At 37.6% G+C, this 19,201-nt stretch overlaps 3 protein-coding genes across 4 annotated transcripts; all 3 read left to right on the top strand.

Annotated features, from left to right (window-relative positions):
- Window positions 1-552: 552 nt before the first annotated feature.
- Window positions 553-3,823, top strand: LOC127182152 (uncharacterized). Its single transcript, XM_051137289.1, has 4 exons — window positions 553-2,492; window positions 3,293-3,434; window positions 3,525-3,599; window positions 3,684-3,823. Exons 1-4 carry the CDS (start codon window positions 964-966, stop codon window positions 3,699-3,701), a joined length of 1,764 nt encoding a protein of 587 aa, XP_050993246.1. The 5' UTR covers window positions 553-963; the 3' UTR covers window positions 3,702-3,823.
- On the top strand, window positions 3,709-10,918 carry LOC127182153 (KAT8 regulatory NSL complex subunit 1-like). The gene is made up of 9 exons (XM_051137290.1): window positions 3,709-3,849; window positions 3,998-4,151; window positions 5,609-5,803; window positions 6,089-6,204; window positions 6,294-6,415; window positions 7,063-7,189; window positions 7,311-7,414; window positions 9,114-9,282; window positions 9,576-10,918. The coding sequence occupies exons 2-9, from the start codon at window positions 4,097-4,099 to the stop codon at window positions 9,891-9,893; spliced, it is 1,206 nt and encodes a 401-aa protein (XP_050993247.1). The 5' UTR covers window positions 3,709-3,849; window positions 3,998-4,096; the 3' UTR covers window positions 9,894-10,918.
- An 837-nt stretch (window positions 10,919-11,755) lies between these two features.
- aste1b (asteroid homolog 1b) lies at window positions 11,756-18,788 on the top strand. Of its 2 annotated transcripts, none has more exons than XM_051137602.1 (5): window positions 11,756-11,877; window positions 13,492-14,877; window positions 14,950-15,163; window positions 15,363-15,555; window positions 17,046-18,788. In XM_051137602.1, the coding sequence occupies exons 2-5, from the start codon at window positions 13,507-13,509 to the stop codon at window positions 17,398-17,400; spliced, it is 2,133 nt and encodes a 710-aa protein (XP_050993559.1). In that variant the 5' UTR covers window positions 11,756-11,877; window positions 13,492-13,506; the 3' UTR covers window positions 17,401-18,788. The 2 variants fall into 2 exon arrangements, with proteins under 2 accessions (XP_050993559.1, XP_050993560.1); XM_051137603.1 differs by having other exon boundaries at window positions 11,842-11,890.
- The last annotated feature ends 413 nt before the right edge of the window (window positions 18,789-19,201 follow it).

Raw genomic sequence — 19,201 nt, forward strand, 5'->3', positions numbered from 1 at the left:
TATGTGGCCTTTATTTAGCAAGTATGCTTTAAATTGATCAAAAGTGATGATAAAGACATTTACAATGTTACAAAATATTTATATTTTAGATAAACACTGTTCTTCTGAACTTTTTATTCAACAAAGAACCCTGAAAAATTATTTACTCAGCTGTTTTCAATATAATAATAATAATAAATGTTTTTGAGCAACAAATCAGAATATTAGAATGTTTCTGAAGGATCATGTGACTGGACTAATGATGCTAAAAATTCAGCTTTGGAATCACAAGAATAAATTACATTTTTAAATATATTCAAATAGAAAACAGTTATTTTAAATAGTACAAATATTCCATATATATATATATATATATAAATAAAATTGGAGAAATTAAAAAATGTTGTTTTCTTCATTGTTACATTTTAAAATATATTTAAATAGAAAACAGTTGTTTTAGATAGTACAAATATTTTTTAAGTATGTTTTATTTCAATTTTTTAATTGCTGCTAAATATACATTCATACATCATAAAACTGAAAAAAAAAAATGTTTCCTCATTGTTATGAATGTCGAAATGCAGCTGCCCTTGAACGCTGCTTTTTCAACCCAGACCTTCAGACAGCCTGCATGAGATAAGTGCTGTGTCCTTAAAAAGTCAAATGCTAAACATATGAAGAGTGTTGTATTTTTAAATCTATAGTTATTTTCAATACCACACGTAATAATGATCAACCCAGGGCATGTGACAAACGAAAAATGTGAACTAGTTTTTGAAATACCCCTAATTCTTTACTGAAGGTTGGGCCAGTGAATGGCGCATGCTCAGTGCGAATAGGGAGTGTTGGAGACAGCCAACAGTGCAGGGAAAGGCAAGACGGGTGAAAAGAGAAGCCCGTCTTCCTTTCGAAAAGGAAAAAATACGTTAACGGCGCTTCGTTGTATGTCCTCGCTTCACACCCGGCCATGCCAACGACACAGCGATGTATTATTACTGCAATCGGAATAAAATGAGCGCTAGTGCAGCCGGGCCTGGAGTGGAGAGTTGCGGGGCCGGGTGTCCGCATAGCGCCAGCCGCTGCTGCGGGGGAGGAGGCTGCGGTGAGCCCGTCAGCGGTGACGGAAGCTCGGCCGCTGCGGCTACAGCCACCAGCGCTGCCCCAGTGCGGAGCTCAGACAGAGAGAGCAGCGTAGCCGAGGCCCAGGCGTTCCGCGAATGGGACGATGCCACCTCCGGCGATGCGGATCCGGCCCAGAAAATGAACGAGGAGGGATTTTTTACGAACGGCGCTGCTGATATCACACGGGAGGGAGACGAATGCGCGGATTCAGGGGAATACGGCGGAGGACGCGGGCGTTTTTGTAGACAAAGCACTGGAGCGGGCGAGGATAACACCATTAATATTGATCACGAAGAAGCTGCTTTGCGGTGTTTCATGAGCGCTACGACAAGAAGGGACGAGCGCAGAGCTAGTGCGAGACTGCCGCCGGTGCGCACCGCGAGAGCCCGACGAGGACACACGGTGCACGCCGAGACCGAACGCGCGATGATGACAGCCGCTGCAAGGTGTGGTCACGGGAATTCCGAGCCCGCGGTCATCAAGCGCCGGGGATGCAGTTTCACCCGAGCCTCCAAGAGGGTGTGCTTCTCGGGCACGTACTGCGGCAGCTCGGACGCCGCGGCCCGCGTTGGTTCCAACGGTGAAGCTCACTTGAAGGGCTCCGCGAGCAGTGTCGGGACTTTCAGGCGCACGTCCCTACGTCGTATCCCCTGCGAAAACACAACCGGGGCCCAAAAAATGAATTTCGCAGCGTGCCCGCCTGATGAGAGTGCCCAGCTGCCCACATGCAAGACAGCAAAGGGGCGCGTCAGACTGTACAGGGTGCGCTCCTTTCTTTCCAGCTCTGCCAACCATAACAACGAGGTCAGCGGAAATGGTGCCCCTCACAAAAGCCTCCCACCGCAGCCCTCCCTCCAAGCCGAGCCCGACCTACGTGAGTGCGTAAAAAAGCCTCTGTGTGCCCTCTCCATCACTTCTACTCAGTCTGAGAGTGGGCCTCCTAACGGAACGGAGCCAGAGCCACAGAAGTGTGACGGTACAGGTGTGGGCATTGATGCACAGGGGACTGAGGGCCCCAGCACGGAGCAAATAGAGGCAGTGAGGGGTGAAGCCGAACGCAGGCAGGCAGAGCTGGAGGGCCGTACTGACCACCTCTGGAGGCGCCTGCAGGCCGTACAGGTGAAGCAGGTGGAGAGGCATGTCACGCAGCAGCTGCATGGCCTGTACAGGAGCCTGGGGTTGAGCTGCACCAGAAGGCCTAGTGCTGCTTCCAGAAGGTCGGCCGAGCTGAGCAGGCTGGCGCGCAGCTGCAGCGAGATCCTCCGGACTGCAGAGAGCGCCCTGGACTCGGACCACACGGCCAGCAGCTCCGGAGGTGACAGCGACAGCGAGGAGGATGAGGGATTGGAGAGAGGGGGTCGCCGCTTTAGACCTCTGCCAGTAAAATCAATGTAAGCTTTTCACACAATGCTTAGCTCCAGGTTAAGATCACTTAACCCTGAGTTAAGGAATGCTTTTTCTCTATTATGAGATGCTGTTCCAAACCTGTATTACTTTCATTCTTTTGTGTAAAACAAAAGAATATATTTTGAAGAATGTTTATAACCAAACAGGTTTGGTTCCCATTGGCTTCCACTGTATAAACATTCTTCTAAATCTATTCTTTTGTGTTAAGCAGAAGAACAAAATGCACCAAGGTTTAAAATGACATGAGTAAATGATGACAAATTTAATTTTCTTTAAAAAGACATTTTCCTAGCAATTTCAAATGTCAAGTGCTTGGCTTGCTTGTACATACATGTACACCTACATGTACATGTGTACAAAAGCTTCAGATGAGTCATTGCATGATGGTGTTGCCTTTTGAATCACCGCTGTACTTTACAATGTACATGCTGTACTGGCTGTTGATTCATGGCTGCCACATTAAGAGGCAAAAAAGCCATTTCACGCCAGGCTGTTGGTAATAAAATGGGTCAGAAGAAGCGTCATCCTCAATTCTTTTAGGACCTCCGAAATGGTCTACTACGGCCATGTTTTTGCATTCCTGTAGCTTGTAGAGCATTGCACTAGCAATGACCAGATCATGCCTAAAATATAGGTTCTTTATTTGCATTTATGGTTTCATGAAGCTTTTAACTTCCATGGAAAATCACCAATGCATTAGACGGAAATGTCAAAAATGTAATACATGGAAAAGTCAAAAATCACCTTGTTTTATGCAATAGTCAGTATTTATCTTCTCTTTCAGTGTCGCTGGCAAAGAATGGCAGTGGGTGGAGAGCAGGGCGTGGCTTGGCAGCAGGTGGGTGTGGCTACAGACTCAAGTATCAGAGCTTGAGTATCGGATCCGTGCGCTGACAGAGCTTTACACACATCTTCGACAGGGAAAGGTATTCTGGCTGTCCATGTGTGTATTTTAATGATTGTGTACTTTATTAATAGGTGGTTTGATTCATCTGTAATTTTTTTTTTTCGTCCAGGTGCGGTCCACTTACTCAGTCCCTGACACACCCCTCAGAGCATCAAACCCCTCCCCCCGCGACACAAAACTGCAAGTCAGTGGATAATTTAACTTTCATGCAAACACACCAGTCAGTTTTTGGATTTGACATTTAATGTACCATTGCACTACCCCCTAGGTTGTCCTCTGTTGGTGATCCTAACAGGAAGTGGCAGACGGAAGACACCACCACTCCGCAAACAGTGCCCAGTCCACCTTCTTCTGCAGCACGGGTTCGACCGTTACTCCGGCAACGACGTCACAGACTCGTTCGCCTGGAAGAGTGCACAGCGCTGGGGTCAAAGGTAAACACAGTCTTAGAGTTGATCTTCCTGCTTCTTTTCTCTTATGCACAGCAGCTTTTATTATTATTAGCTGCTCTTGAAGGGAGGAAAAACAACAATGGATAAAAAGTCACAATGCTGAATTCTTGAATTTGTGTGTCCTTCTCAGGCGGTTTCGTTACAGTGCTGGTGTGAGCCACCGGCTGTGTGTGTGTTATGTGGTGGTGGTACTCCTCGCTCCCCCTCGGATAAGGAGAAGGGTCTGTGGATGCGTCAGACCTGGCTCGATATGTCCGTTCACCCTGTCCTCTCAATGCCATCAGGTGAGATCTGTATGTTTTCTTTTGTAAGCACAGAATTGTGTAAAGTTTTGTTATTTAAGTCCATCTATGTTTAGCTTGTATTTCAAGAGTACAAACAGTACAAGGCTGTTTAAATGTTTCTTTTAGGTCGATGTCCTTGAAAGTAACCTTGAAAGTTATCCTTCTGTGTGGCTTTGACATTATAGTGGCCCTGAATTTTTTGTGGAATTTTCATTTATTTACTAATTTATATTATAAATATAATTCATTTATTTATGTATTCAATGTAAGAAATGTAAAATAGTAATCTAAAATTATATTTATAAATAACTGTAATAACTATTACTTTAATTTACACTACCAGTCAAAAGTTTTAGGACTTTTTAATGTTTTTTTTTTTTCTTTTCTGCTCAGCAAGCTTGCATTTGTTTGGTCCAAAATACAGCAAAAGCAGTAATATTGTGAAATATTTCAATTTAAAATAACTGCTTTCTATTTGAATATTTTAAAATGTAGTTTACTCCTGTGATCAAACATTTTCAGCATCATTACTCCAGTCTTCAGTGTCACACGATCCTTTAGAAATAATTCTAATGCAGATTTGCTGTTCAAGAAACATTTATTATAATAATAATAATTATTATTATATCAATATTTAAAACAGAACAGATTAAATCTAAAGTAAAAAGCTTCTGTAACATTATACACTATACCATGCATACTTTCAGTCAGTGTATTTTTTTCTTTAGGAAAAAAATTATATAAATTAATACTTTTATTTAGCAAGGATGCATTCATTTGATCAAAAGTAATGATAAAGACATTTATAATGCTTCAAAAGGTTTCTATATCAGATAAATGCTGTTCTTCTGAACTTTCTATTCATCAAAGAAACATAAAAAAATTGTACTCTATTATGTTTTCAACATAATAATAATAATAATAAATGTTTTTTGAATAGCAAGTATTAGAATGATTTCTGAAGGATCTTGTGACTGGAGTAATGATGCTAAAAAATCAGCATTGAATAGACAGGAATATACTACATTTTAAAATATATTAGAAAACAGTTACTTTAAATAGTAAAAATAGTTCAACATTTTTCTGTGTTTAATGTACTTTGGATCAAATAAATGCAGGCTTGGTAAGCAGAAAAGACTTAGAAAACTTAGAAGAGCAGAAAAAAGCATTAAAATTCCACTAATATATATATATATATATATATATGTATGTCCAAATACTTTTAAAGTTGAACTGTATACCGGTGTTAAAAGGTGTGCTGAATGTTTTGTTTGCTTTTTGAATATTTTGCTTGATATTTTGTTATCAAATGCAATGACTCATATATTAGTGACACTCATATATACTAATATATATGAATTGTTTTTATACTTTTTGGGGCCACTGTGGATGAAATATAGCAAATACTCATCACTTTTACATTTTTAGCTTAATGCTTTGAATTTCCTCCATTGCAGATTCACCCCTTGCACTGCATTGTGGTATGCGCCCGCTGGCCGGGCACCATTCTCATAATTCACTACAGTGTACAGACATGTCATCGGCGTCCTCTTGGCCAGGGAGGCGGGGCCAGGGACGAGTTGGGAGAGTGAGGAGGAGACTAGTTTGTCCCCGACCGCCCAATGCACTGCCTCCTTTATTTAACACACCTGGTGGGTGAAATATTTTGTCACTTATATAAACACACACACACACACACATAAACAGAGTATATTCTATAGTACACAATGGTTCAAATGTTTAGATTCAGTAAGATTTATAGTGTTAACAGTAAAAACAGTTCTGTAACAGTGTTACAATTAAACGCTGTTCTTATGAACTACTTATTCATCCAAGAATTTGTGGAAACAGTTTGGGGCCATGTTAAGCATGTGAAACGTCTTTCAAGAAGATTTTTTTTTACCATTCTCAAGAAGTTAACAAAATTGCTTTTGTAGGTGGTTCTGGGTGCAGAAGCCAGAGGGGTGTAATTATTCCCAACTATCTTCATCCACGAGCTCCAGATTTGCCCATTCTGCCGGCAACACCCCCAACGACAGATACACCCACTCAGGTACATCTGGTTAAAAACAAGCAAAATGTCAGCAGCTCACAATTCTGTGTGTTGTGAATGGCTCCCTAAATCTCTCTCTTGTTCCTCAGCCTTTGAGAAGGAGAAGAGCAGAAAGCTCATTTGACATTGACAACCTGGTGATGCCTTTGGGCCTGGCTGGACTAGGAGCACGAGTACAAAGATTACAATACAAGGAAATTATCACCCCAAGGTATGAATAATGCAACCTGACCTCCAAAACCACTACACTGAATATGTACTTACTCCAAAATATTACAACAAGACTAAGCGATTACATAACGAACATTTAGCTTTGATGACTTGGATTTCCTGAGGTCCTTCTGTCAGATAGCCATTGTGCAAAGTGGCTTTGGTTTCAAGTAATTTTCCATTAATTATTCAAACACAGTGCCAAGTATCCACTGTTTCCTCTTGTCCCATCATTTATAAAGTAGTACAGGTACATTCCAAACCACAGCCAGTTTGGCAGTGTATTTACATTATATTATAAGGAAGCTTAAACAGTTAAAGACAAGGGTGTACTAGCATACTACTATGGGTTTTCTGTGGTTGATACTGACACCTTGAGAGCAGGATCACAGATATATACAATTTCTGAGAGCAAATGATTAAAGAACTCAACCAATACATTTTTAAAAACATTTTTGTTGTTGTTGTTGATGACATAGCTGTCAGTAGATTTCGGATTTGAGAGAATGAGAAATTGTCGAGTCTGTTAATTGGCCAAGCTAGCAGGTTTTTTTTTGGCTGATGCTGACAGTCTTAAACTGTTGGCTGATATATTAGTCTAGCACTGTTGTTAATGAAAAATGTGTAACTGTGTCCCATGTCTTGTAGCTGGAGGGAGCTGGACTCTTTCTCAGGGGTCTCTAAAAACCAGGAAGGGGCACATGCCCTGTCTTTCAGTTACAATAACACACAGCACCAGCCCAATGGGGAAGGACAGGACAGTGAGGAGGAAGAGGTGTGTATGCCTTTAACAAGGTTTACATGCTTTCTCATTAAGACACCTGGTATTTGTCTTTTGATTTTCTTAACCATTCACTGTTTTACTTTGTGTGTACCTGTTTGCAATGTTTGTATAGGCGGAGGATCTCTCTGACGCTGTGTTTCTGAGCCGCCATGCGGTTTGTGAGAGCAGGGAGAGGAGTCGGTGGGGAAGCTGGGCTCGCAGACGTCGCCGGGGCAGGTGAGAGAAATTTGTGTGTGAAAGAGAGGCATATGTGTATTTAAACGGGTATCAAAGTAATGTTTTTCAACAAGAGGGATCGATTTGTGATTAAATATTTCCAAATGCTGCATATTTGGCACATTAAATAAACTTAGAGCTAGCTTAGCCTTTAGGGCACATTCTTCAACATATAAAAGGAGTAGTTCACCCAAAAATGAAAATTGCCCCATGTATTACTCACCCTCAAGCCGTCCTAGGTTTATATGACTTTCTTCTATCAGATGAATACAAGTGGAGTTAAATTAAAAAAAAATTCCTGGTTCTTCCTAGCTTTGTATTGGCAGTGAATGGCTCCCCACAAGACCTTCTAAACTGAATCGATGCATTTTTGTATTTCATATTTAAAACATTTTCCCCTGGTTTCATAGACAAATCTTAAGCCTAATCCTAGACTATAATGTAACTCTGAGCTGTTTCAACTGAACGAAACTTGCACTGATTGATCTTAAAATATATCAGTGCCTTTGTTTTGTCTCAAGATGCACACCAGCAATGTTTATTTTTCTAAGCATGTTTATAAAAATTACTTGAATGTGCTATTTGAACTATGGCCTAAATCCTGGCTTAGCCTTAAGCCTTGTCTGTGAAACTGGGCCTATAAACCGTAATCTCTAGCTTCCACAAACTGTCATACTCATGTTCACAGGAGAGTGGCGTTCCGGTAAATGACGTAGGATGTTGGCGTAGCCTAAGCTCTGGTGACAATATGCTAGTCTTTTGAGAACCAAGTTTTGTTTACAGCAAAGGAAAACCAGTCTCCTCTTGGCTTATATCAAAATCCTCAGACATTTTTCTTTACAAATCCTCGTTTTGTACTTGTAATTCATGACCGGTGAAGTACTTTTTATAATGTATGGACATACTTTTTTGGACTTCAAAATCTCGACCACTATTCACTGCCATTATAAAGCTTGGAAGAACCAGGACATTTTTAATACAACTCAGATTGTATTCATCTGAAAGAAGAAAGTCATATACACCTAGGATGGCTTGAGGGTGAGTAAATCATGGCATAATTTTCTTTTTTGGTTAAACTATCAATTCCAAATTCCAAAAATGAATAAAATACAACCACAAACAAAATATAAAAATAAAATTATAAAAATAATGTTTGACATATTTCTGCATTATAAGTTAGACGTAGATTGCATTAACGGTTAGTGCAGGGGTGCTCAACCTTGGTCCTGGAGATCGACTTTCCTGCAGAGTTCAGCTCCAACCCTGACCAAACACACCTGAACCAGCTAATGGGGATCTGAAGGAGCACTTGATAATTACAGACAGGTGTGTTTGATTAGGGTTGGAACTAAACTCTGCAGGACGGTCGATCTCCAGGAACAGGGTTGGGCACCCCTGGGTTAGTGTAATGTCACATTACGGCTTTTACTTAAAAATATGTATTTGTGTAGTTGACGAGTAACTTACGAATGTACTGATTTCAACATCAAGCATGTAGGTTAAAATTTGCATATGTGTAAGGGATAGTTTGCTGCTAAAGCTTACACATACACCTATTTCAGGCACTCTCTCAATTAATATGTGGCCATAAAACAGTGGGTAGTTTTAAAATAGTTCTAGATAAAGTATAGCGTGTCAAACTGCAGGACTCTGCGGTCACTGCTTGAAATTTCACTCTCTGCTTGACTTCCTCTCTCAGATCTTCTTCCTCCTTCCATGGGGATGGGAAGAGCTCCAGGGGATTGGAGCAGACACCTGGCTCTCCAGATTCCAGGCAAAGTCATTTTGCAGAAGGAGACGTCTCGCCACGCAGCCCCTTCTGTACTGGAGCGGAGGATCCCTTCAGCCAGGCTGAGGATGAACAGCAGGTGTGTGTGTGTGTGAGTGAGGAAGAGGACTTCACGTTCTGTTCAACTTCATTATTGCTGTAACCATGGCAATTATTTAGTTGGAAGAACATCCTGCAGTTTTCTGCAGTTTTCTATTTCTTCATGTATCATTAAATCCTCCAGTCTTCTTTTGGGGGCCGTTTGTGAATCTTGAAAGATGTATATGCTTAATAATATTTTTTACATTGTGAGAGAATACGAATGCATATAATAAACCCCAGTGTTCTGGAGTTCAGTAACCTCAATGAATCTTCCATCTTTTACATTTGCAGGCTGTGCTGCCATGGGAACGCCGGTCGTTCCCCTTGCAGGAGTCAGAACTTCAGTGGCTGCAAGAAGAGGAAGAGGCGGAGCCCGACGAGGACCCGTGCACCGCCAGCGGCCGCAGCCAAAGCACGGACTCTGGCATCTCTGTGGGCAGCCTGGAGCTCTCCCCGAGGACCCCTCAGCCCCCTCAGCAGCACTCAGGCACAGAGCGAGCCACCCCTCACACACTGTCCTGCAAACCAGCCACCCCGACAACAGTCTCTACAGCTCAGGATTCTCCCACACTTCCTCTTTCCTTATACTCAGCCTCTCCGTTATCATAGCGCATCATTTGTCCAGCCGTTTTTCTGCTCTAACACGAAAACAAAACCACAGGTCCCAATGCCACTGACCCCGTTGACCCATTTATCTAACCACGAGCACCTTGTGTCCTTGTTCCCTGAACCCTCTGGAGCCTTACATGAAACCACAGAGCCTATTATTTATAATCTTCCCTCAAACCCTCACTCGTTCGCCCAATAACAAGTGCATCTCCACCAACAGCCCAGTTTTCCCTTTGAGCATCTCTGGTCCTTCCTTATACGTCCTTTCAACTCTTCTTCACCAGCCTGCCCCCGATACAGCTGCCGTTCAATCTGATGCTACTGTAATGAACAGATGGTGTCTGTTTTTCTGTTGTTTATTCATTTTTTTGGACCTGTCTAAAGCTTTTCCTCCAGCTAAGTCAGTCAGTCATTTTGCGTTTTTGTTAAAATCATTGTTTACAGCTCTACGCTGTTTTCTCAGATCAAGATGTTACGCCAACATAGGGCGAATCCAAATTGAAAGCTCTTGGTTATTGATCTCCATATAAAGACACTACATATTACCCTCATTTTCTGTGACTTAGTTACCTTATTCATGTGTTGTATCGTATGTATTCCACAGACATGTATGCGTACTGCCGAAGAATCATAGCATTTAAAGTCTGTTACACGCTCTCTGGATGCTGCCTGTGTCTTTCCGCCTTCCTTTTGAGCTCAACACAAGAAGTATTCTTTTGATTTCCATATGACATGCTGTGTGTGTGTGTGTGTGTGTGTGTGTGTGTGTGTGTGTGTGTGTATTATGTTAAAGGAAGAAAGGAAGAATGATAGTTCTTGTGTTGATCAGAGTATGTATGTGTGTGTGATTTAGACAGGTCTGCTGTACTGCTGCATTAGGGGGTAGCGTTGGTGAATAAAAACATCATTTGTAGGAACACACAACAAAACACGAGAAGATTAAAGTAAATGGAAGTTCTGTTCGAAACGCACATGATGCTCTCAATGCAAAGACGTAATAAAAGGAATAAACACGTAAATGAGAACTGCTTTTGCTTGATGCTTATTTACTTTACTCATTTATTATATATGTTCCTGCATGGAAGCACATTTCAGTCACATATAAGGAAATCATACTTTGGTGTACCATAATTATGAGATAAAGTCTTGACGTAAGTTAAATTTTTTCATATTCTTAATTACATTTTTGTCATAATTACTACTACTTATGTCAGTTTCGACTTTTTCCTCAATTATGATTTAGTAGCCTATGCATAATTATGCATACCAAACCATGGATTTTTTTTCCCTGACGAAAATGGGCTTTCATACTACTGCCTAATTTGTCCCAAATGAACAGTGTTATTTATTTCATCTTTCTTTTTTTTTTTTTTTTTTTTTTTTTTGTCAAGGTTTATTTACCCCCATGGAGTGCCAAACTTTTTCTTCATTTTGTAATACACAAAGTAGTTCTTGGCGTCGTCATACATTGAAATAGGATATTGATTTCAAATGGCAAGATACAAAAGTAACATTAAAGTACAATTTTATTTAAAGGTATACACTGGTTATGTCTTCTGAATACATGATAGTTTTCTGTATAGCGAATGAAATCAATTAAACAACCGCAGTTTTAACGCAACGCAGCGCGTCGGTCACGTGACACGGGAGAACCAATGACGTTCCCTCCCCCAACACATTAAATTCCTGTATAAACTTGAATAAACCGGTTTGCATGTTTGCTTTCTTTTTATACATTTTAAGAATTAAATAATTTTTAGTTTTCAGTTTTGTTATTACACAGCATAGATATATATACTGACAGTATATATATATATATATGATTACACAGCGGGACAACAGCGCCCTCGGTCCGCCGATCACTGAGAAATGAGAATATCCATTACGATAGGTGGCGCTAGGTGGTGAAACGGTCTATCACGCCCAAATAACGAACCGCGAGGCGGAAGTAAATACATGGCATGTGACATTTGACAACACACTGGTGAGTTAAACAAGTAAGAGATGTTTGTTTGACATTCAGTACTGAAAACAACAACTCATGTGATATTTAGATATTACACAGGTGCTTGTTTTATAAAATAGACAGCGCTATTATTGGTTTATACATAATTTTTGCAGACAGACACTGCCGTATGCAGTCACTCCGCAGAACAGTCCGTTAAATAGCTGTATCTCTGAACACATAAAAGTGAAATAATAGCCATTAAAAATAAATACAATATTGCCGTTAACCTCTCCAAACGAAGGCATATTAGTTGACAAGGTTAATCATGTTGAAAACATATGGTAATTGCTGTAAAGCATTAACTTTTCATAAGTTACTTACAGTATGTTAGATATATAATATAACTTGTTAACTGACTAAAACTTGAAATGTCTGAAGTACATAATAAACACAATAAATAGTTCTATAATGTAAATGCACATTTATGGACAACCAAGTAGTTCTACGAAAGGAAGTAGCTATGTATTTTTTTAATGAAATTATGACTTCAACTATCTTTATTAATATAACATTTTTCTTTCATTATATATATATATACATTGTAATAGGATGAATTCAGGTAAATTAGGCTATGTAATGTTTGTCTACATTCTGATAGTATGAGATAGTAGGCCAAAGTACACATTACCAGACAGTAAAGTTGTAGCTGAAGTAGGTCACATGTAATCTAGATATTACATAGTAATGTTAGATCATGCTGACTATGCCAGCAATGTTAGACTGAATCTCTGTGCCACAAATATTTATTCTGTTATCATTACTAGATCCCATCAGAAGGTATCTGGGTCTTTCCATGAAATCGGTGCCTTTTGCATCCCTACGAAATAATCAAACATAGATTTAATATAACAACAAATAAATGTACAATTTAAAAACAAAACAATGCTATTTATGCTTTCATCAATATTGCATAAAAAAGTCAATTAAATATTATTTTAAATAATTTAAATAGCATTTAAGTTGGTAAGGTTTTAGGCCTGTCCCTCACTATGACTTTTAATTTGCAAAATGATATAAAAATCACATTTGCATATTGTTCTAAATATAGTCTCATTTTTAAGCAATGTTTTGGCATAAGTATGCATTTTTTTTCTATAAAATATAAATCATTTTATTGATGTCCCCTGATTTCATGTCAGCCCTCATCAAAAAACCCTTGTAAAATAATGTACATTCAAGTGACATCACATCACATCACAGTCTGACCAAGTCCAGAAAATGTTATACCAAAACAAAATCAGTGAAAAATTACTGCTTCACAACATCACTATACAGCATTTAAAACCTAGAAATGGAGACATTCTCTAATCTCTAACTGGTAAAGACAAATATCCTTTGAAACAACATAATCATCAGACAGTCAAATAAGGAAGTCAAATAATAAGCAATAAAATAAAAATGATTAAATGATTAAATGATTATGATTGGTTAAATTATTTTAAATTAATATATATACACACATAACAGATGTGCACAACATGTACTGTTCACAACATGTACTTGGATCCTTCAGTATTGGGGTATACATAAAAATTCTCCATCCCATTTTATTGGTTCATCATTAAACAACATTTTTTGTTTTCCTTGCAGCATTTCTGTGGCATCATGGGGGTTCACGGACTTACGAGTTTTGTGGAAGGGAATCGTCAGTTCTTCACTGATATGAGACTGCGAGATTGCCGCCTTGTGATTGATGGGTGTAGCTTGTATTATCGATTATATTTCAACTCTGGATTGGATCAAGCACGGGGCGGAGACTACGACACCTTTGCGGTGTTGATTCGACAATTTTTTGCAGCACTAACCGAATGCGCCGTGCAGCCCTTCGTCGTGTTAGACGGCGGAATGGACCAGACGGACAAGAAGTTCAAGACGCTACAGGAAAGAGCCCAAAGCAAGATCCGAGAGGCAAACACTCTTTCCCGAGGATTTCACGGTTTCGTTCTCCCACTGCTTGTATGTGAAGTCTTCAAACAGGTCCTTTCAGAGCTTGGCGTACCTTTCGTCCAATGCATTTCTGAAGCTGATTTTGAAATAGCTTCTCTTGCCAAACACTGGGGATGTCCAGTTTTGACGAACGACAGTGATTTCTACATCTTCGACCTTAAAGGTGGCTACCTACCGTTTTCATTCTTCCAATGGAATAACGTCTGCGGCAAGGCCACTGAACGCTACGTCCCTGCATGCCATTTCAGCGTGAACCGTTTCTGTTCGCATTTCAACCACATCAACAAGCAGCTCCTCCCTCTATTTGCTGTTGTCCTCGGGAACGACTACACGCCTGGTAAAATAACCGAGATTTTTTTCAGCCGCGTCGAGCTTGAAAGAGTACCATCCGGTAGGAAATCTGGACGTAGCGGCAGTCCTCGAATTGAGGGCTTTTTGCTTTGGCTGTCTCAGTTTACCAACCCAGTAGTTGCTCTGGAGGAAGTCCTGGAGATTTTAGGTGAACAACGGAAAGGAAACTTACGTGCGCAGATTTCCGCAGGAATGCGGGACTACCAACTTCCTCAAAGTAGCAGTTTGGCTCAATACTTCTCAAGTCCCCAACCTGCACTTCCAGACGCCCAGGGGCTCCCGGCAGCACTGGTTTCTCAACCCGAATGGCTTTTAAGGATGTTTGCATCAGGTAAGCTGCCGTCCTTGGTCTTGGATGTGCTTGTACACCAGAAGGTTCTGCTGCTTGCGCAGGTGGAGAATAGTAACCTGCCTAGCAGTCATACAACGTCATTGAGCATCCGAAAAACCATCTACAGCCTTCTGCTTGAAAAGGCAAGACATGATAGTCAGACGCCACAGGCGGTCACTCAGAGAGGAAGAGGAAGGGGAAGACAATCTCAGGGTAAAGGAGGACAACAGTGTGACGTCCCGTGTGTTGATGAGTATGACAGACAAAATCTGATTCTCAAGAAAAACACAGTGGAGGCTCAGCGACCCAAGAGTGTGCCACAGCTTGAGCTTGCAGCAATTGACAAGGTGAGAAACAATTTCTGTATGTAAATATTGTCTGCATATATGTTCCACCAATTGCCCTTTTTTTAATTTTAGGCATCTATAAAAGTAAGACTGCAAATTTTGCTGGGAACGCTGGGTGTGATGGACCACGTTTTACAGCCGTTACCACCTAATCTTTGCCTTCCAGTGTGTGTGACGTATTTCTGGATGAATAACTGTAAACCAAAGCCCTGTCAGCCTCTACTGCAGGCCATATTGTTGGGCATTGTGTATGGAGAACTCTGCTGGAGAACGGGCCATCCTAATGGTATCTTCAATCTCTTTTTTGTACTCAACATCTGTCGTAGGTGTTTGGTTTGAGACAATGAAAAAAAACTATATGGAGAAATTTACATAAATTGTAGATAAAATATATTGTTACGTGAATAAACTTTGAACTTGACGTCTGCCGTTTAAGGAGCTTTAATCACCTTCTGTCGTATTGTTTTGCTCTCTCTATCATGCAGACCCGTTATTTGGCAGCAAGGCTTCTGCTTCTGTATGTCAGCGATTATCTCATCTGAGGGTCAATCCAGGACAAAGGAGGGGCCTTGATCTGGGTGTGGCCCATTTGCTCAGCCAATGGCAGTCATGTATGTGGGTGGCGATGTTCCTGAACCAGTTACTCTGTTTCCCGCTACCTGAACCTCAGTGTGCCTGGTAGGATATTACTATAAGTAATAGTAATAATAATAATAGTATTTTAAGAAATTGAAAATGTAAAAATATTATTATTTTTTTAAATTTTAAAATGTTAAAATATTTGTAAGATTTGTATGTAATGTTATTGAACAAATTACATGAATTATATTAAAATATACATATAATATACATAATTCATGATTTGTCAACAAATATATTACATAAAATATTATTGTAATTATATTATTACTAATTTATGTATTATTTGTATGATAATAATAATAATACAATGATAACAGTACTTTAATAATTTGAAAATGTAAAAATATTTTTAATTGTATTACATGAATTATATAAAAATATACATATACATAATTCATGATTTGTCAACATCTAATATATTACATAAAGTATTGTAACTGAATTATTATTCATGTATATATTATTAGTATAATTATAATAATAAAATTATAATAGTACTTTAATAAAAGTATTTTAAATTTTTTATTTTAATATTTTAAAATATTTTTTAAGATTTGTATATAATATTATTGAACAAATTACACTAATTATATAAAAATATACATGTAATATACATAATTCTTATTTGTCAATTTCTATTATTTGTATTATAATAATAATAATGATATTAATAATAATAATACAATTATAATAGTACTTTAATAAACTGAAAATGTAAAAATGTATTAATATTGAACAAATTACACTAACTATATAAAAATATACATGTGATATACATAATTCATATGATTTGTCAACATCAAATATATTGCATATTATTGTAATTATATTATTTTTAATACACATATTATTTGTATAATAATAATAATAATAGCAATAATTATAGTACAATTATAGTAGTACTTTAATAAATTGAAATTGTAAAAATATTTAATTTATTTTAATATTTAAAAAATATTTTAACATTTGTATGTAGTATTATTGAACAAATGACAAATTCTATAAAAAAAATACATATACATAATTTATATGATTTGTCAACATCAAATATATTACATAAAATATTATTGTAATTTTATTATTATTATTAATTTATATATAATTTATGTAATAATAACAACAACACAATTATAGTAGTATTTTAATACATTGAAAATATTTAAAAAATTCTATTTTAATATTTATTTTTAATACAATATTTTTACGATTTTTTGTATGTAATATTAATGAACAAATCGCATTAATTATATAAAAATGTACATATAATATGTATAATTCAAATGATTTGTCAACATTAAATATTACATAAAATATTATTATAATTGTAATATTATTAATGTATATATTACAGCGTATTTAATATAATAATAAATAAATACATAATATACTTAAATTATGCATAAATAAATCTGATAAAAAAGGTGCTGATCTACTTAAATCTAATGCATGTATCATAAATTAAGTATATTATGTATATTTATTAAATCATATATCATATATCACATATCTCTCTGTGTTTCTTAAAGGATTTTCAGTGGTACTCTGCTGCATGGTCTTGAGGCTGCCATAAGAGGGGGTCACCAGTGTGAGTCTCTGCTCGCAGGGGACGCTGTTGCTTGGCAGCTCTACTCCATCCTGCTAGAGGCATTGACGGGTCCTGCAGTATCAGCAACAGCAAGCAGGGGCAGAGGAGAGGGGCAGAGACAGCCACAGCAAAGAGGAAGGGGCCATGGGGGAAGAGGACGGGGCAACGAAGGGAGAGGGAGAGGCAATAGGGGAGGAAGTAGGGGCAACAGAAGCAGAGGAATGACGTCTTCAGGCATTGCTTTGGACAACAGCTTTGCACTGTTGACCGTTGATGACCCCGAGTGGTGGACTTGAAATGAGAAGTTGGTTTTAGCAGAGAAGAAGAGAATTTCAAATATAGCTATGTTTTTAACTACGTTCTTATGCGGCCTTTCACTTTATAAAAGAATGATGTGTTGGAGGATGTGCCACTTTTCAAATAAGAGTAGCTTTGTTTACTTTGGAAATGTTTTACTATGAGAGCTGTTATATATGCACTAGGTTAATTTGCACTGAATGTACTTTGCAGCTACATCATGAAAATGGTCTGTTTAGTGTAGCCTTTTATACTATTTTAACTTTGTAAATGATCAAATTACTCTCTTGGGACCAATGTTTTGTTGCTCCACTCCCTTTTTATGAAATATTTAATGGTGCTTACTGTCATATGCTAGTATCATTAATGTTTTTAATAGAGTCTGATTCCTCTCCTTAATTAGGGAAAGCTTCATTATTGTGTCAGTGAGACGACAGCCGATATGTGTCATCGTGACTGAATACAAAACTAAAAGTGTCATTGTGTTTCAAAACAGCACATAATCTCTTGCTTCCTTGCTGTTGCTCTCTGGAATTTACTCAGACTGAAATTAAGAAGCAAATTAGCAAGTGCAGTTTTATTGGAAAGTGTCATTGTGCTTTTACTTTAATGGGTAAATTTTCATATAGTGCAAGTATCATTTATATTTCAAAGTACTTGTTTCTGAAATGGCTGATTGCACTTAATCATGGAAGGTCTGTTGATGACTTAAGAAACAAGTTAATCAGTAACACACATTAACATATAAACATAGCAAAAGCAAATTACAAGCAAAAACCTTTTAAAATTTCTGATGAATTAGTGATGAATTTTAATCTCAAAAGGAGGTTGAATGTAATCACTTCTTTGCTCTGATATTTTAGAGTTGGCAACTGAATATGAATTATAACTTTGTTATATTAAAATTAGTGCACATCCAAAATAAAAGTTGTTGTTTACATAATATATGTGTACTGTGTATAGTTATGTATATATAAAAACGCATTCATGCGTGTATATATTGATGAAAAATATGTTGTTTATATATTAAATATATAAACTATATTTTAGAATCTGCAAACTGATAATTATTTAATCTAAATAAGAGGGATGATTAAAAAAAAAATGTTATTTTTTATTTAGTACTGACCTGAAAAAGATATTTCACATAAAAGATTACAAGAAAAAAATAATAGCTGAATTTATAACAATTACCCCATTTGAAAGTGTACATACACTTAACTCTTACAAACTGTTGTTACCTGAATGAGCTGTTTTTTGGTGATAGTTGAAAGGGGGAAGTAAACTTTTGATCTCAACTGTATACTCTATGTGTATTTATATATGAATAATAAATGTACACAGTATACACACATATGTAAAGCAAAACTTTTATTTTCGATTAAGAGTTTGACATCACTAATCAAAATGCTAATTCACATACATCTTTTTTAAAATATGATGTTCAGATGTATTTGTATGACTTTAATAAATGTAAAAATCTATTAAATTTTATATATATTCAATAACACTTTGTATGCTTTTGTTGTATTGCACTTTTAATGTATCACAGTAAGTATAAGGATACTTAATTGGATTTCAACATTGATAATAATAAATGTTTCCTGAGCAAAATCAACGTATTAGAAAGATTTCGGAAAGATCAGACTGGAGTAATGGCTTAAAAATTCAAATTTGCCAATTTTTAAATATATTCAAATAGACAAGTCCTTTAATAATATGTCACAATATTACTAAGTTTACAGTATTTATGAACAAATAAATGCAGCCTTGGTGAGCAAAGGACAAAAAAAAAAAACT

Source organism: Labeo rohita, chromosome 19 (assembly GCF_022985175.1).
Source record: "Labeo rohita strain BAU-BD-2019 chromosome 19, IGBB_LRoh.1.0, whole genome shotgun sequence".
Classification (NCBI taxonomy): Eukaryota; Metazoa; Chordata; class Actinopteri; order Cypriniformes; family Cyprinidae; genus Labeo; species Labeo rohita.

Coding starts and splice junctions, on each gene's coding strand:
- LOC127182152 (XM_051137289.1), top strand. CDS start 964: ATGTATTATTACTGCAATCGGAATAAAATGAGCGCTAGTGCAGCCGGG. Junction 2,493..3,292: donor CCTCTGCCAGTAAAATCAAT/GTAAGCTTTTCA, acceptor CTTCTCTTTCAG/TGTCGCTGGCAAAGAATGGC. Junction 3,435..3,524: donor CACATCTTCGACAGGGAAAG/GTATTCTGGCTG, acceptor TTTTTCGTCCAG/GTGCGGTCCACTTACTCAGT.
- LOC127182153 (XM_051137290.1), top strand. CDS start 4,097: ATGCGTCAGACCTGGCTCGATATGTCCGTTCACCCTGTCCTCTCAATG. Junction 4,152..5,608: donor TGTCCTCTCAATGCCATCAG/GTGAGATCTGTA, acceptor CCTCCATTGCAG/ATTCACCCCTTGCACTGCAT. Junction 6,416..7,062: donor AAGGAAATTATCACCCCAAG/GTATGAATAATG, acceptor CATGTCTTGTAG/CTGGAGGGAGCTGGACTCTT.
- aste1b (XM_051137602.1), top strand. CDS start 13,507: ATGGGGGTTCACGGACTTACGAGTTTTGTGGAAGGGAATCGTCAGTTC. Junction 14,878..14,949: donor AGCTTGCAGCAATTGACAAG/GTGAGAAACAAT, acceptor TTTTAATTTTAG/GCATCTATAAAAGTAAGACT. Junction 15,164..15,362: donor GAGAACGGGCCATCCTAATG/GTATCTTCAATC, acceptor TCTATCATGCAG/ACCCGTTATTTGGCAGCAAG.